The sequence below is a fragment of the Dendrobium catenatum genome, unplaced genomic scaffold, assembly GCF_001605985.2.
Source record: "Dendrobium catenatum unplaced genomic scaffold, ASM160598v2 fragScaff_scaffold_249, whole genome shotgun sequence".
NCBI classification, from domain to species: Eukaryota; Viridiplantae; Streptophyta; class Magnoliopsida; order Asparagales; family Orchidaceae; genus Dendrobium; species Dendrobium catenatum.
In genome coordinates this window covers 3,464,237-3,483,034 of record NW_021318711.1, presented here as the reverse complement: position 1 = coordinate 3,483,034, position 18,798 = coordinate 3,464,237, and the positions used below count along the sequence as shown (strand labels likewise).

General features: G+C 34.3%; 1 protein-coding gene across 3 annotated transcripts in view; it reads right to left on the bottom strand.

Annotated features, from left to right (window-relative positions):
- Positions 1–18,217, bottom strand: part of LOC110098356 (DENN domain and WD repeat-containing protein SCD1) — a 160,740-nt gene extending 142,523 nt beyond the window's left edge. For 2 of the 3 annotated variants that reach the window (XR_003700165.1, XM_020825173.2), the window contains exon 1: positions 6,659–6,793. Coding sequence is in view for 1 of the 3 variants with exons in the window: in XM_028693297.1 (XP_028549130.1) it covers positions 6,659–6,860; positions 9,655–9,689; positions 11,763–11,818; positions 17,712–17,888 (470 nt within the window). In the remaining 2 variants the exon portion in view is untranslated. Of the gene's footprint in view, positions 1–6,658; positions 6,861–9,654; positions 9,690–11,762; positions 11,819–17,711 lie in introns of those variants that run through there. The other variant, XM_028693297.1, reaches the window with a different exon arrangement.
- Positions 18,218–18,798: the final 581 nt, after the last annotated feature.

Sequence of the window (18,798 nt, the reverse complement as noted above, 5' to 3'; positions counted from 1 at the left end):
AATTTTATTGTAAGAGTAATTTTGAAGTTCTATTTGTTTTTGAAGTTAATAAGTTGTTTTTATGAGAAGATACCGAGTGGTACCTAGCTGTACCGAGCATATACTGAGCGGTACCGAGCATGTACCTAGCAGTACCGAGTAAATACCTAGCTATACCGAGCATATACCTAGCTGTACCGAGCATATACTGAGCGGTACCGAGCATGTACCTAGCAGTACCGAGTAAATACCTAGCTATACCGAGCATATACTGAGCGGTACCGAGCATATACTGAGCGGTACTAAGCATATATTTGAGGCGTACGCCTCAGCCAGAATTGCGCAATTGCGCCTCTGAGGCGCGCCTCAGTCCAAGTGAGGCGTACACCTCTGCCAAGAGAGGAATTGCGTAAGCCTCGAGGCGGTTTTGGGTCAAATTGCGCAGAGGCGCGCCTCTTATTGCGCAATTTTAAACATATATATATATAATCATGCAATGATTTTGTTCTATCATAATCACTATTTAAAATTGAAAAATTAGATGAGTGACTCTGCCCTAAGAGTATAAGAGTATAAAAAAAGCAAAGAGGCTATGCCTAATAGGGTCCACCTAAAGTGTGCGCCTTCATTTAATGAAGCGCAAGCCTCAACATATTGGTGTTTTTTATTTTAATTTATAAGTATAACATTTTAAATTAATTTATAAATCCGATAGTTCTTATATTTTTTAAGTAAATTTCTCCCTGAAAAAGTGTAATTCTAACCTAAGAGTAGAAGCAAGCCCACACCCCAAAAGAAGTTGCATGAGAGAGCCATCCCAACTCAACTATTGCGCTGCCAACAATGATCCGCCATCAATGATGCTCCACCGCCATAACTCTTGTTGCCCGTATCCCTTATTCTTTTTTTCTTGTCATATTTATGATTTTTCTTTCTTCATTTACTAGTTTTGTTTTATAAGATAATTTGCAGTTCTTATTATTTCTTTGAATAAGGCTTTCTCTATTTTGGATGAGGTTTTCAGTTCATAATTATTTTCGAATGGCAAAAAATTCTAAATAAAGTAAATGGCAAAATAGAAAAAATCAACATAAAAGTATAGTGTTCAAAGGCAAGCTAGAGGTGGTGAGAAATCTTACATTTATTTGAAATGTAATAATTGTGAGGAGGTGATCAAAGGTAGTGCAACAAGAATGAAAGAATATTATTTGTTGTAATAAGATTGGGAGGAAGTTGATACAAATAATAATGAAAGCGAGAAAATAATTAACTACAATGATAACTTAAATAAATAATGTGTCTAAGTGATTACGGTGGGAAGAAAAATTTGAATTCATATATGATGATAATAGAAACTTAAACTACTTATTTATGTTGTGGTTCAATCATATATGAACTTTTATGATCTTATTTTGATATTAGTAAGTATTTATCAATTTTCTTTTTATACGCTAGAAATGGTGTAGGAATGATTATAGATAAGAGTTTAAAAGATAATATCATAAAAATTAATAGAATTGGAGATAGAATTATAGCTTTAAAATTTGTTGTTGATGCTAAGATTATTAATATTATAAGCATTTATGCTCCTCAAGTAGGTTGGGATATGTGTTCAAAATTAAAATTGCGGAATGAACTAGAAGAATTAATACAAAAGATACCTTTCAAAGGACTTTTAATTGGAGGATATTTAAATGGACATGTTGGTAAAAAGGTAAATGATTTTAGAAGCATTCATGGTGGCTATGACTTTGGAGTGACTAATGAATATGGTAAGGCCATATTAGAATAGAGAGAGTCGTCTTAGATGGTTTGTTCACACAAAATGGCAGCCTTCCGATGACCCAATTAGGAAAGTAAATGTATTAGATTTGACTTATGTTACGAAAGATAGGGTAGACCTAAACAGACTTGGTTAGAAAATATTAGAAATGACCTTTCTTATTTAGATTTAATGAGAATTTAACTTTTAACAGGGCACAATGAAAATAAAGGATTCATATAATCGACCCCATATAGATGTGCTTGGAGTATCAAAGAGAAAAATTACTAATAGTTAAAATAGTTGGTAGTGAAATCAAAATGTGCAAGAAAATAATAAAAAATAAAAAGATTTGATTAAAAAATTAATTTTGTTGTAAAAATTATAATAATTGGAAAAGATATAAAGAGACCCGTAAGGAGTGTAAGAAAACAATTTACAATGCAAAGATTTTAGCTTTTAATGGCTCATATAATAGATTAGATACTAAGGATGGTGAAAGATATATGTATAAGTTAGCTAAATAAAAAGATAGTAGTAAGGATTTAGTTCAAGTGAAGTGCATTAAGGATGAAGATCCAAAAGTGCTTTTATTAGAAGAGGATACTCAACAAAGGTGGAAGAGATATTTTGCTAAACGCTTCAATAAAGATTATAAGAATGTGATTAGCGTTAGTCACCTTAGCGCCCTAAATGAAAATAAAGATTTGTATTATTATGCATATTAGTAAAACCAAAATTAAAGAGGTTTTAAAGAAAATGAAGTATGGAAAAGTTGTCGGACCTGATGATATTCCAATAGAGGTGTGCAAATGCTTAGGAGATGAAGGAATTTCTTGGGTTACTAAACATTTTAATATTATTTTTAAGACTAAAAAGATGTCAAATGCATGAAAAATGAGTGAGTTGATTCATATTTTTAAGAATAAAGGTGATGTACAAGATTGTGCGAATTATAAAAGAATTAAGTTAATGTGTCATACTTTCAAACTATGGGAGAGAGTTATGAAGCATACATTGCGGCGTGACACTAATGTTTCTCAAAATCAATTTGGCTTCATGCTAGGTAGGTCTACTATAGAAGTTATACATTTATTAAGAGGTTTGATGGAGAAGCATAGAGAGAATAAAAAGGATCTACATATGATTTTTATTGATTTAGATAAAGCATATGATAAAGTTCCAAGAGAAGTGCTATTGAGAATTCTACATAAGAAAGGGGTTAATAATGCTTATACTCAAATCATTAAGGATATGTATGCAGGAGTTGTTATTTGTGTTCAAACACAAGGTGGTTTGATAAAGTATTTTCCTCTTTCAGTTGGATTACATGAAGGATCAGCCTTAAGCCCATATCCTTTTGCTTTATTCATGGATTTTCTCACTAGATATTTCCATGAGGTTGTACCTTGTAAATGCTTTTTGCTGATGATATTCTTCTTGTTGATAAGACTAAAGAAGGGGTTGAAGGTAAACTTGAATTACGGAGATCAACCTTAGAGTCTAAAGGCTTTCATTTGAGCATATCTAAAACTGAAAATATATAGAGAGCAATTTTAGTAATAATAAATTTAGTGGGGGATTGTGACTTTGGGTGATCTAGTCATTAATAAGAGTATATGTCTTAGATATCTTAGATCTATTGTTTAGAGAGAGAGTGAAATAGATGGGGATATTATTGGCAGAATTCAAGTTGGATGGTTGAAGTGGAGGAATGCATCGGGTTACTTGTGTGATAGAAAAGTCCCTCTCAAACTTAAGAGAAAATTCTATAAGATTGTAGTGAGACCTGCAATGCTTTATGGTGCAGAATGTTGGCCATTAAAAGAGAAGCATAATATTAAGTTAAGTGTTGCAGACATGATACAAAATGAGCATTTACGTAAAACGATTGGACTAGCTCTAGTGGAAGAAAATATTAGAGAGAGTCGTCTTAGATGATTTGGTCACATAAAATAGTGGCCTTCCGAAGACCCGGTTAGAAAGAGATGTATTAGCTTTGATTTATGTTAAGAAAGAGGTAGATCTAAAAAGACTTGGTTATAAAATATTATAAATGATCATTCTTTAATTAGATTTAGATGAGAATTTAACTTTTAACATGACACAATAGAGAAAAAGAATTCATGTAGCTATTATTGTTGTAAATCTGAAACTTACACCTCAACTCATAGAAAGAAAATGTCTCAATAACAATTGCATAATTTATAACTTTCATCATAATAGATACTCTTTACATCAAGGATCAGCTTTAAGCCCATAAATTTTTTCTTTAGTCATGGATGTTCTCACTAAACAATTGCAAGAGGTTCTACCATGTCGTATGTTTTTGCTAATGATATTCTTCTTATTGATAAGACTAGAGAGGGAGTTGAAGGTAAACTTGAATAATAGAGGTCGGCCTTAGAATCTAAAGGTTTTTGTTTGAGTAGATCTAAAATCGAATGTATGGAGTGCAATTTTAGTAGTAAAAGATCCACTAGAGGGATTGTGACTTTGGACAATCAAGTCATTAATAAGAGTACACATTTTAGATATATTGGGTCAATTGTTCAAAGTGATGGAAGAATAGGAGGATATTATTAGTAGAATTTAAGTTGGATAGTTGAAGTGGAGGAATGCAATGGGCTCATTGTGTGATAGAAGCATAATATGAAGTTATGTGTTGCAAAGATGAGGATGCTCAGATGGATGAGTGCTTTACTCTTAGAGATAGGATACAAAATAAGCATATACGTGAAAAGGTTGGAGTAGCTCCTGTGAAAGATAAGATTAGAGAAAGTCGCCTTAGATGGTTTGGTCACATAAAAAAACGGTGGCCTTCCGATGACCCGGTTAGGAAAGTAGATGTATTGGATTTGGCTTATGTTAAGAAAGGTAGAGGTAGACCTAAAAAGGCTTGGTTAAAAAATATTAGAAATAACATTTCTTTATTTGATTTAAATAAGAATTTGACTCTTAACAATACACAATAGAGAAAAAGATTCATGTAGCCAACCCCACATAATTGGATAAAGGATTGATGTTGTTGTTGTTGTTGTATCATAATGGATACTCCAATATATGGTGTTTAACCTATTATAAAATAATTTCTACGTGTTTACCACAATAGTCTACAGTTTATATTTCCGATCAAACTACATCGAGTTTTGTTGTTCTCAATTCAGGTATTTAACAAAACTATAAAGAAATGGTAATTGCAATCATCATCATGGATGTGATGCTTGGGGAAGGTACTACAATAAAATTCCCTCAAGTTAGCATCAACATTGGTATTGCTTGAGTCAACCTCTTGTTCATCACCTTATAGAAAGTAGTGAAACTCATCCCCACCACGAAGGCTGTGATGTACAAGCTAGGGATCCTCTATAAACGCTATTACAATCCTAACTATTAAGGCACATCTTCCGATCAAAAAGAGGATACCTAATATAATCATTCCCAATGAGTTGAAGCATCAACTCGCTGACACTCACAATCTTATTCTTATTGAGGTCTCCCTCATAAGGGTTTCAATTTTTCCAAGAATATTCATTATTGCAGTCCCACTGAAAAGAAGAGGGCCAATGGGCCAAAGATTAAGTAAAGAATCATTGAACCATCTGATTATCTACCAGCATATTCTAATATCATCTCACAGCTTCCCTTCGCCCTAAGAAGATACGACATGGAACCATCTTTCTTAGTATCTAGTTGTACAGGAGAACCCAAAGAAAAGCAAATGTCGAAGTATGTGCAAAGCATCTTGAGCTCAATGCGCAAGCTCAAAAGCAATTGCTCAACATAAAAGCTAATATCCTTATTGATAATAACTTTAAAATGCAATGGTGGGTTAAAAGGAATAGTCCAAGGGTTGAAATCAATGGTGCCTCATCAACCTCCTAAAAGCATCCCACAAGCAAGAGGAACACATATCATCTTGCATTTATAAATTCCTTAAGAGTCTTCAAGAAACAAGGACTACAAAGAAAGTCGTAGAAGTTAGTAACCAAAAGTCCAAAACCATTGCCCCAATAACCACTGACCTCTAGGACGATTAGTATCTAGGAGAGTCCCAAGTAAAAGCTCTAAAAAGGAAAATAGTAATTAAAAAACCTTCTGAAAAGTTAATGCAATCTAACATTCCACTCCTTTCATAGATTTATGAATCAAGAAATCACAAACCAAAAAATAATAATGTCCACAAATAATGTCTCAAAGATTATTTTATCAATTTTTTCAATTTACTCATCAGCTGAAACAGACATTATTTCCCTAAGTTCTGCTCAGAAATAGATTTCATTTCTGCTAGAAGTTTGTGGTTCATATATGATATCATGATCAATTTTGATTTGAGATTCAAATGATGACACTTGTTCAAGCCAAGGTTTAGATTCATAACATGTTCTAATTTATGTACAAATTAAAATTAAACAAAATATGATAAAGATTTACATTGCAACTTTAAATCTACTTCACCAATTAATTCCTTATCAAAAGAATTCATGAACAACAATTTCACCAATAAGATCAAACTTGATCAAGCATGATTTGTGAATTGTTGTATATTATTTAGTAGGCTTTAGATGAAAATTTACTGCATTTTTCTTAGCAATGTAAAGCATTGTTTTCATTATTCTAATTGGACAATTACAGTATTCCTCTATGGCCAAGCTCCTAAGTTATAATTGTTTTTTTGGTTACCACAATTAATGAGTGCTTCATTGATTAAAGTTGTGATTAAAGGAGCATCATGGCATGCTAAGCTCAACAAGTTTAATTGTTTTGCTAATTTATTAAAAAAACATTCTAATAATGCGAAGACCACACAAGCATGGCTTTAATTTCTCAATGGACAAAGATAATGCAAATATATGGAATAAAAGTTCAAAAATCAGGGAGGTATAAAAGTTAAAAAAAAAAAAACATAAAAATTACCTTGTAGAATTAGGGGAAAAACAAACAATGAAAAGCTCCTCAAGCGCATCTCTAAGGACTTGAAAACTAGGTGACCGAGACACAAGGCATATACATTTATCAGCGAAGTAATTTGTTGGTATCCTATATGCGAGAGTGACATCTTCGCAAACTGGGTCTCGAAATGCGATGCAACTGACATAAATTTTTGAACCATCGCCCTCTGCATATAGTTGTACTTGATATTTCAAAAACAATGATAAATGTATAGTATCAAAATGTATTAAGGAAGCATCCATCATGGTCAGAATATCAAGAAAGCATTTCAGAATGAGAATTCCAACATTCAACTGATATTTACTTTGCATTTCTCCAAAGAATCATTCAAAAATGACCCAGCGTATTTAATTGAATTCAATACTTAAGAAAACAGTAATAAGAGTATAAGGAACAATGTGTTAAACCTTCACATGGTCAAAAAAAAAAAGCATTTTAGAATAAGAATCCCAATATCAACTCGACATTTATTTTGCATCTCCAAAAAAAATGATTTAATGCTGAAGAACTTGATTATAATAGAAAAGGCAGCCGTATCATAGTGTTCCAGTACAAAGAAGGTTTTAGAAAAGAACAAGAATAAGCTCCAACTTCAGGAAGGGATGTGCGAAATTCTAAATGAATGTGAGAAACTTTGAGGCTTAATATTGGGTTTGAGAACTCAATCTGACAAACTCAAATTACTTAGATGGGAGTTTGCCCACAACAAGATGTATTGAAAAAGGCCTAACTCTCTATAACGTGAGATCAGGCATTGTAGCATAGGCTCAGAGCCTTCAATGTAGGACAGGAGAATTAATGGAGGAAATGGTTTTTAAAGTCCAACAACTCAAAACAAAAAGATGACCTTTTTGTTGACTACAATCAAACAGATGTGTACAAAACATTTCGTGAAATAGAGGTGCTAATATTCTGCGTGGACAAAAAAACTAAAAAGGTGTTAACAAAACATAAGCTCCACATGCACTAATCGAATTCTAACAGAGTTGTAAACCATTTTTCCCCGCCTTTGAATATGAACATGTTCAGAATGTAAAGGGTCAATAAAACATGTTGATTGAGCCATACAAATCAGCTTAAGATGTAAGTTTTTTATAAGTTGAGTTAATGACCAACTGCAGAGCAATTCAATGCGTAATCATGAATGAAATAAGTGATCTTATTCAAAGCATTTTTCAATCCACCAAAATTAAAGAAAAAAAATTCCCCATGACCAGTTAGGTGAGTAGATGTATTAGATTTGGCTTATGATAAAGAAGGTAGAGATAGACCTAAAAAAATTTGGTTGAAAATATTAAAAATTATTTTTTTCTTAGATTTAAATGAGAATTTGAAGGTAAACTTGAATTATGGAGGTCAACCTTAAAGTCTAAAGGTTTTCACTTGAATAGATCTAAAACGAAATATATGGAGTGTAATTTTAGTAGTAATAGACCTAATAAAGGGATTGTGACTTTGGGCGATCAAGTCATTAATAAGAATACACGTTTTAGATATCTTAGATCTATTGTTCCGAGTGATGGTGAAATAGATTGGGATATTATCAGCAGAATTCAAGTTGGATGGTTGAAGTGGATGAATGCATCGGGCTTGTTGTGTGATACAAAAGTACCCCTCAAACTTAAGGGAAAATTCTATAAGATGGTAGTGAGGCCTGCAATGCTTTATGGTGCTGAATGTTGGTCATTAAAAGAGCAGAATAATACTAAGTTAAGTGTGGCAGAGATGAGGATGCTCAGGTTGGATGAGTGGTTTTACCCTTAGAGATAGAATACGAAATGAGCATATACGTGAAAAGGTTGGAGTAGCTCCAGTAGAAGATAAGATTAGAGAGAGTCGCCTTAGATGGTTTGGTCACATAAAACGGCGGCCTTCCAATAACCCGGTTAGGAGAGTAGAGGTCTTAGATTTGACTTATGTTAAGAAAGGTAGAGGCAGACCTAAAAAGACTTGGTTAGAAAATATTACGAATGACCTTTCTTATTAGATTTAAACAAGAATTTGACTTTTAATAGGACATAATGGAGAAAAAGGATTCATGAAGCCGACCACACGTAGTGGGATAAAGGTTTGATGTCGTTGTTGTATTTAAATGAGAATTTGACTCTTAACCGAACACAATGGAGAAAAAGGCTTCATGTAGCCAAACCCACGTAGCGGGATAAAGGATTGATGTGGTTGTTGTTGTTCTTTTTTTTTGTGACAGTGGATAAAGTTAAGGTAATTAGTTATTTTACATATGACACAAAAGATCCCAGAGTTTATTCTGGCACTTGCAGAATTTCAGTCGTTCAAAGACAAGTTAAAAGAAACAAAGCGGATTGATTGAGTTCAGAGCATCAAGGACTCAACGGGGAAGGCTTCTCAACCCATGCACATGAAAGGTCAAAACAGGCTAGTCTGGATAAAATCAAAGGATTTTCAACTTGATCATATTACCAAAAAGACTTAACTTGTCTTGAACTTGAAGATGCTTTTTTAGCACATGAAGCAGCAAACTATGGAATTATCATAAACCCGATAACTCAATGAAATTTCCAAGTCATCAAACGCAGCAACACAAAATAGAGAGTTAAGAAGTAGAGGGTGACAACGATAAAAGTTAGGCTTCGTTTGGAACGGCTTTCTTACCACTTTTTAAAGCAGCTTTTTAGTAAAAAAATTTAATGTTTGTACTAGAATGATGCTTTAAGAAGTGGTAAGAAAGCCATCCAAGCAAAGCCTTAGTGTATATGGTATTTTTCAATTGTGAATGCTAGTTATAACTAAAATTATAAATGAGCACAATAGGACTTACATGTTACGTATTTGGGAAAAATGAGATATGCATATCAGAAATATGTGTACATGTGCAGGAGCCAAATAGTATTCAAGCTTACATGGAAATTAATTATAGCTTGAATTATAAAGTTACAGATAATAGAAAATAAATGTTTAAAATATTATATTCCAGCAATTACTAGTCAGAACAATAGGATAGTTGTGTGCATACATTAAGCATCATCAGGGTCAATCAGAAGGCCAAGCCAATTAAGCAAATATACTCCTTCATTTCCATATGTAACTGTGGGCCATCTTAAATAAAGAGGAACGAGAGCATCTGAAGTACAAGACATATATCAACATTATTTTAGATTATGCTAAATTTCTATAATTATTAGAATTTATTTTAGTTTTGAATGCATTTAAAGTTTAGAATTATCTTTAAGTTAAATTAGACGATATAAATTCTAGGAGTTCTCTAAATTTTATTAAATTAATATAATTTATCTTCTCACCTTATTTCTATAAATAAATATTTAAAGGCTATCATTTTGGGAAGGAAAAGCTTGAATTTTATTAAGCAATCTACTCCCTATTTATAGATCTATACAAGGTATATCAATAAGGAAACAAATAACTCTTATAATAATATGAATATAATTATTCCTAAATCAATGGGAGGAATTAATGCAATCCTTGTAGTCCTCCCACGGATTACTGTTCACAGCCGTGGATGTCTTCGGGATCGTAAGGTTGAGATTTAACACATCTAATCATGACAAATAGTATCATAGTTGTTATCCTCATTAATATGATGAATACAATAAGTTATATTTCAAAAATGATTATGATTCTTATCATCATCAATAGCAAAAGAGTCATTAATCATTTTCTAGAATTAATAATGTTGATGCTTATGATCATGCCTAACCAACCCATTCTAATCGATCATCTAATACATCCCATGAGTTGGCCTTTTACAAATTATGGATGAATAATCTCAATAAAAGTCATTATAATCAATATGGATTATTCAAACACTTCAAAATTGATCATCCTATCCATCCAAGGCCAAATCATATTGAGCAAACATATTAAGCGCCAATTTTTTTAACTCCATTGATTTAAAAATTTGTGTTAAATCCAAAAATTCAAGAACCCTTATCACCTCCAGTAGTTCAAAAACCCAATCCACGTGCTAAGTTAGTCTATGAGGATTGAAATTCTAATTTTGATTCTACAAATGAATTTAATGATGATAATTAGTCATCCGTAATCAAGCCTCTTATTGCTACTCCTAAATTTAAATTTGCGATTGTGTTCAAGTCTATTACTAAAGATGAATATATCTTCCAATATTTCCTATTGTTGGGATAAAGAAAAAGATTGAACCACTAGTTTCTACGTTCCTGGAAAATTCTTTTCTAGATAAACAAGTTGTTTCAAAAAATGTTAATTGTTTTTTTACCAAAAACATAAGTTTGATTTATCATAATTATCAATGCCATGTGACAACAGGATCTTCATTATTGATATTATTCTATAAAAGATATATAATGCATGACGATGTCTAAATCCAAAGCTTCTAGATTCTATTATGTTCATATTTAAAATACCGATGATACAAGAGATGTTCATGACTGAAGCAAACAAAAATTAGGAGAAAGCTTAATTTTTGCAAGCAATAGGAACTCTTCTTAGGATAATAAGAAAATACACGAAAAAAACACAAAATACAACTTTTTATGATAAAAGACACAACTTTTGATGCTTACAAACAAACATAAACAAAACCTAAAGTTGCTTGCCAATCTTCGAGAAGAAAGATACAGGGGGGGTGGTCACTAGGAAGTGTTTTCTTTTTCCAAGCTCTGATATCAATTTTGATGCAGGCAAACTAGAAAGAAAGAGCCAATAGAGGAGAACACTAGGACAACTAGGAACAAACTCAATTCAATCTAGAAAGCCGATATCCAAACAAAACACCAAAACAATCCAAAGTCGAACAATCAAAACAAAACTTTAAAATAAAAATACTATCCTCAGAACAACCGGCATGCAGTTTCCTCACATGCAACGAAAAATAGGTAAAATAAGATAAGTGCTTAGGGCTTGAAAACCAAGGGTCCACCATAGCAATAAGGTCCAACGTCCAACCAAACTCCTCCAGCAAATGTCACCAAATCAGCCAACAAACACCTTCCAAAAGCTCAAGAAGAATGATACTAGTGGAGTGGAACTTGCGTAGAGAAGAAAGAGATAACAAACCGAGACGAAAGGGAGGAGAAGCTCGCAAGCTTTCCTAGAGGAAGAGGAAGACTGGAACAAGCTTGAAAGGTTTTCCAAAGAAGGAAGAAAAACCTTCAGATTTTTAGTTCCAAAAATACCATTATAAAACATCCTTTAAAACAACCACAAACATTTCCTATATATAGGTAAAGAAAGGGGAGCCAAACAGCCACCAAAAAAGAGCCCAAAGGACAACTTCAGCCTCCCAAAATAGCCAACCAGCATTCAGTACAAAAACAGAACCTGAAAAGGCCAGAATTAATTCCACAACAGCACCTGAACAGTCACACAGAAACCAGAGAAAAGCAGCCACGGGACAACCAACCAAGGGAGGAACCGAAGAGGCAACACAGGGAACCTGGAAAGCAGCCAGGGGAGAAACTAAAGGGGCACAAAGAGGACTGGAACCAGCACCCACCAAAGGAGAAAAAGAAGCCACAGAAACAGCACATGAAGAAATCGAGGAGACACAAAGAAGGGGAAAAGGCAAGGAACCAACTCCACGTAATGAGCTAACATAAAGAATACATTTTCATATTAATGAGCTAAACTTTAGCTCAAGCAATAAAGAGCTAGAACTAAGTAGCTCCCAAGAATTTAGCTCAAAACCAAAGCAGCCATGACCCAACCCGAGAGGCAACCAGCAGCCCAAAGACCAAAAGAACCCAAGATGTTTAGACCCCTCCCCCCCTTGCCTACATCAATGACCCACTTTTTTTATTTCCTTTATCCTCCATGGAAAACAAATTTTCGAGAAAGAGCTTTTTGCATGACTCTTTATAAAAAGAATTCTATTAGCCCTAAAGGATTTGATGAAGTACAAGAAATGGATCAAGATTACTCTAGATTACACTTTAATTTTAGATTTTATTGTAGCTTAAATGTGTTTACCATTTAGGTTTACCTTTATTTTAAATCAAATAATAGAAATTTTAGAAGTTATTTAAATTTGAATATAAATTAATTTAATTTTTATATTGTAACCCTATTTCTACAAATAGAGATTTAATATAGATTATGAATTATCAATTCAATTTGAAATCAAGATTCCTCACACTTCTTCCACTATCCTCCTCTCTATTTTTCAACCCATCTTGTATTGTGAATTTGTTATCCCCCCTACCATATTAGGGCTCTCTTTCCTTATCATGTTCTCTCTCCATACGATTATTTCTCTTTTATTATATTACACAATTCGCATGGACCCTCATCATAGGGTTACACAAGTTTTAAGAAAATCACATTCCCATGTTCTAAAAATGTCAATTATTTTAAGATTGAAATCAAGGAAGAATCGAGTAACTTCAAAGCAAATTTATAGGGAGAAAGAAGGAAGAAGATCAATCAAGCTGATTATCATCAAATTCCATCAAACCAATTCTCTTTTACATCATCAATAACTCCAAGAGGTAGCTTCTCCTGGATATAGGTGGCTGCATAAACAGGCCAATCTTTATCAAATCATTATAATGCATTGTCTTTTTGTTATACTACAAAATAGCAGATCTTGTCAGGAATTTGAAGATACTTTATGAGGGTGTGACAGGAAACTAAATCCTAGTAAGCCGTTCAAAGCTCCATAATAACATCCATTTAGGGATAGCAAAAACATAAAACTAAATAGAGGGCCTTTATGATAACAATCATTAATCAAATAAGTATCCCTCTTATGATCGCTATTATGCCTAAACAAATAAATGATGCATAATAAATCTTACCTACTAGTATTTGAAAAAGTTATATATATACCCAGCAACACTTGCACAAAATGAGCTATAAAATAATATATATAATATATTATAAAAGCTTAGAGAAGCATTAAATAAAGCTAATTAAGTCATTTGAAAAACAAATAAATGATGCAAATCGAACATTTATGTGTAGGCGTTGAAATAAGCAAATTGAAATTATGAATTTTGATTTTACTTTAGATATTTTAATTTTATAGTTTTCGCATTTTATATTAATTTATTTTTGTGTAATAACCTATCAAATCACTATAGAGATATAAATTGTGTTACCCTCCCTGGTGCAATTTATAGCTTTATCTCAGTTGGTTCAGCTACCGTAATTATTGTTCTGGACCCATTTGTTGTAGGTATTTCAATTGGGCTTGCGTTGTGGTTGGACCTCACAATTACACCAGCTAGTTCTCAATGGCTTCCGTGTAGGCTTCTTCACTCCTTACCCACATACTAATCACTTACCTTATCTATGAGCCATTACTTCTGGCTGTTTCAACGCTTGAGGTTGTGGTTTCATGGGACCCCAAGAACTGTACTGCTTTTCCAAAGCCCATGCGAGTATACTTTAACTACTTTTGGTGGCTAATTTAAGAAACAGTTTTATGGGTGTCGTTGAGAAGATATCACTGGAGGTTTGAGGCCGTTAACTACATTTTGAGGACTTCTAAGATTATTATAAACAAAGGAAAACAATGCATGTAAATGTCAGCTTTTAACAATGATTCCATTTTAGTATTCTGCCCCCTTAATACTTGAGTAGGATGTCAATCTTTTTGGTGTGATACAAGTAGTGACTACCATATTCCATGGGAAGCCATTTCCATGTATTGAAGAGAGGCATAAGTTAACACTTCGGTTATTTCTTTCATTGATATTTTACAGTCTAGTATAGACGTTGGTCTACACGTGTAATTTGATTAGGTCAAAACGAGTACAAATTGCATTTCTAATTGTAGCATAATGATGAAGAATGTTTGGTTTGATTTATCTTGAACTTGTATGCTAAATTTTTATCTGGGTGATCATTAAATTATCATTTGGGACCAATTTTGTGATGTGATACATGCAAGGAGTTTACAATAGAATAACAAGAGAATTTATTAAAAGTTAACCATTATAAAATTATGCGTCAAATCAAAGTAAGATGTTATAAATTCGCAGTCTTTTACTTGTTTAGGCAAAGAAATACATGAAGATTAATCAAAACGCTCTTAATCAAATACAAAGGCAAACGTAATGTCATAGCTTATAACACAAATCCGAAATTTAATATTGAGATGTTCACCTTGAGGGTTTACTCTCTCTCTCTCTACAGTTCTAAGGCTTAGCGGATGAAGATCTTCCACACTAGACTTGAAATGACCATGATGTGCCGCCGGTCCAGGAAGGGCCGGCTGGACCGGTCCAGCCTGGACCAGTCCATGTCTATTCCAGGCGGAACAGAGAAGGGGGGGCGGGATCTAGAGGTGGGCCAAGATTGTCTTAATTGATCTTAGGAGGGAAAATTTGAATGTGGGGGACTATTTTAGGAAGTTTATGATTGTCCTTTGTGTTTAATTAGGAGATTGGGGGGGAATTGGTTCCTCATCTTGAATTTGAATGTATTTTTGAGATCTAGGGTTTCTTGCATTGGGCTCTTGGCATTGCCGGAGATTTAGAGAGTTATTCCTTCCTCTCGAATTGAAGAAAATTGTATATTTGCTTGTTTTCTTGAATCTACTAGTGAAATACAATTGCTCTATTGGTTTTCCTACAAGTTTTCTCTCATATTTCCTCTATTTTCCACTGTTTTTGGCTGTTTTCCTGCTGTGAACAGCAGTTTTCCCTGCTGTGGTACTTGATCTTGGGTAGGTTTGCTTGTGCATACAAGTATTTCCTATCAAATTGGTATCAGAGCATCGATTGGGGACCTTAGGCAGCTAAAATCCCTATTTTTCAGCGAGCTTTCGGCTTCCGGAAGTGGGTTTTTGGAGATCCGTTGGGAAGAACGATGGCCGGAAAGAAGGTAAACGTCTTGGAAGATGAAGTCGGACAATTGAAATCCGATTTGGAGGAAAGATTCTTCGACTTTCAAAATCAAATCACCTCCAACAATGAAAGGTTGGAGGGGAAGTTCGCCGTGATGGAAGAAATGATGAAAAAATTACTTGAAATGAAGACCAATCCGACGACATCGGAAGTAAGAGAGACCACCGACGGCCATGACATGGGAGGAAATCCAAACCCTTTGCGGGGAAGAAGAAATTCGGAGGTGGAGATCCTAGAGGGAGAGAACGACATGCCTCCTCTAGAGCCTCTTTCTAAGGAAGAGATGAGTATGGGATATGATAGAAGGGGTGCTGATTTTGGCGGGAGAATAGAGGAATTTCAGCGTCGAGGTGCTGAATTTGAAGGAAGAAGAGAGGAATTTCAGCGTTGAGGTGTTGATGTTGAGAGGAGAAGAGGGGAATACGATGGAGGTTTGGGATACAATCATCGGAGGGACGATCGGGACAATTGGGGAGCGCCTCCTCTGAGAGGAATGGGAGGCTATGGAGGATACCGAGGAAAAGGGGGAGATCCCAAGGTGAGGAAATTGAAGATGCCCGTTTTCGAAGGGGAAGACGGCCATGGCTGGATCTACAAGGTGGAGCGTTACTTTGTTGTCAACGGGTTGAAAGAGGATGAGAAGCTGGGGGGGGGTCGTACAGGATGACTACTACCATCTTACCTTCAAAGGGAGGATCCTCAGGGAGTGTAAAGGAGGCACCAAAGGATAGGACTGGAAGAGTGGGAAATGGGGGACCGTTCAAATGGCTAACTGAGAAGGAGATGCAGGAGAAGAGGTCAAAGGGGTTATGTTTTCGATGTGATGAGAAGTATATGCCCGGACACAGGTGTAAGGACCGAACTCTTCAGGTTTATATTTTTTTTAATTTCAAAGCATCTATAAACCAAGAAACTGTTAGGGACTTCTTCTCTCTAAAATAAATTGTACTTTGATTATTCTCTTGTTTTTAATATTTTCGAAGGTCATTGAAGAATTTGTTGTGCCCTCTACTTCATCTTCAATTTATGAACAGGTTGCATAGGCAGCTCTTGGTCATCTTTTGCAAATGATAATGAATTTTAAAAGAATAAAGAAAGTGACAAATAGAGATATTTGATGAACAATTTTGTGGTTAACTAGTTCCGCCTTCCTATATGCCATGTAACTTATGCATAACCTCACAAGTGTATAGGGGTAATATCACACAAAAATAGAGTATGGAATGGGCTATAATCACATGTCACAATGTTCTTTACAGCATAGGCTTCAACCATGTTTTCCTATGCGGAAATTCCAAATTTGTTTAACTGAAATCTCTATTTCAACAGCTTTGGTATAACAAAACAGATTATTTGCTTATCCTCTAGGCACATAAGTTGAAACGCATTCAGTGTTTTACATAAAAAATAATAAGCTAAAAGTTTGATTGATTGCTTGCATATAAGATGTAAGAAGAATGCACGAGAGGCATGGACCACACTTGGGTGGACTCCCTTGTGACCTAGACATCAAAATATTTAACCTTGTAAATGGGCTATCTACAATGCTAAATAAGGTTAAACCCCTTCCTAGGGCACGCACTAATGGGAGCATTCAGCAGTGAGAACAACCCATTTTCCTTTAATGATGGAAGCAAAATCATGACTATTGCGGTACATAACTTGAAGTCCTAGTTCGACTATATTTCCAGGCCTATCTGTGATATCTAAACAGCAAAGACATAAAACAGAACCCGTCATAATTATGAGCTCGACAGCCAATTACCTACTTTCATGTGAAGAATATAACGAATTTCGAAGATATTTACATGCAGCTATAGTACGTCGTAGATCCATGAATGAATGCATTAAAAGTGATAGACAAAAGACCCACAACTCACTTAACTCCCTTGCAATTAACTCCAGTTAACTTATAGCTTACTCCTAAGTAGCCAGAGTAAGTTGATTGCCTGAGTTCATGCTCATTCTGAACTTTCGAGTTGCAGCAAATATTGTAAATTTACAATTAATCGAAGTTCAATAAGCGTATCGCGGGAATCGACGTAGTTCCTCTCGTCGGAGAAAGAGATCAGGTCATGATTACCAAACTGGGGCAAGGAATTTAAATTGACTAGAAATCTAGATCGAACAAGATACAACCAAGTTAAAAATAGAAAACGAAAGGAACACTACAGCAGGAGGAGAGAGTATACCGTTGGAAGCTGGGGAGGCGGAGGAGGGTAGAGGGAGTGATTTGACGGAGGAAACTGATCCAGAAGAGAAGGCATGTACATGATCCCTGTTCCTTGAAAACCCTTGACTCCATCGAGGGTTTGGATCTCCGGTCCGATACCGCAAACGACGAAGTACTCAAAAATTTGGGACGCCATTGAACCTCCGGTTGGTGGCTGAGTGGGGAGAAAGATCTCTCACCTTCCTCCTCTTCCTCCCGCCTATAAACTGGTCGATGTTATTTCCAGGTCCAGAAAATATTTGATGTAGATACGATCCAACGTCTTTTCCACCTCTAATATTAATATAATCAACGAAGCAATCAATCTCGAAATTCAAAATGGATATGGAAGAAGATGACAGAAAATGGTAGTGAGAGAAAGATCGCCGGTGTCAATCCAGAGGTCGAACACCGGCGAAATATAATTCATCCACGCTCGGCAGTGAAGAAATGGAACCCTCGCACGTGAGGATGGGAGCGCCGTATCCAAAGACAGCGATTGACCGGAAATGTGTTTTTTTTTTTATCTTCACTTGAAATTAGCAGATTTTAATATATTTTAAAAGATAATTTTGACTTTTTTTGTTATTTATTTTATAAAAAAACTGAAATTTTTTAATCAAATTTAAATACTATGTTTTTAATCATATACTGCTTTATCTAAAATTGGGTGTTAATAAAATTTGGTTTTAATTAATTTATATTTAATCACTATTTGAACTAGGTTTGGAATAAGTTCAAATAATGTTCAAACCTATTTCTAAAAAAAGCTTCGAATTAGTTTTGTACTTTATCCCAATTTGCTGTAAATTGGATCTTTTGGAATTTAAAAAAAAAATTAACTTACAATAAAAATGATAAGAATTAAATTAATGAGCATAATCAAAGATTGATATTATTTCAATAATTAGATTAAATTAAAGCGGACCATAAATAAAATTTAGAACATATTAATGCATGGTGTATAAATTTCCTCTATTTTATACATAATATTGACATTGCAAAGATAAAATGTTATAATTGATATAAGATAAATGGGGCATTTACAAGTAAACAAAAAAAGTTTA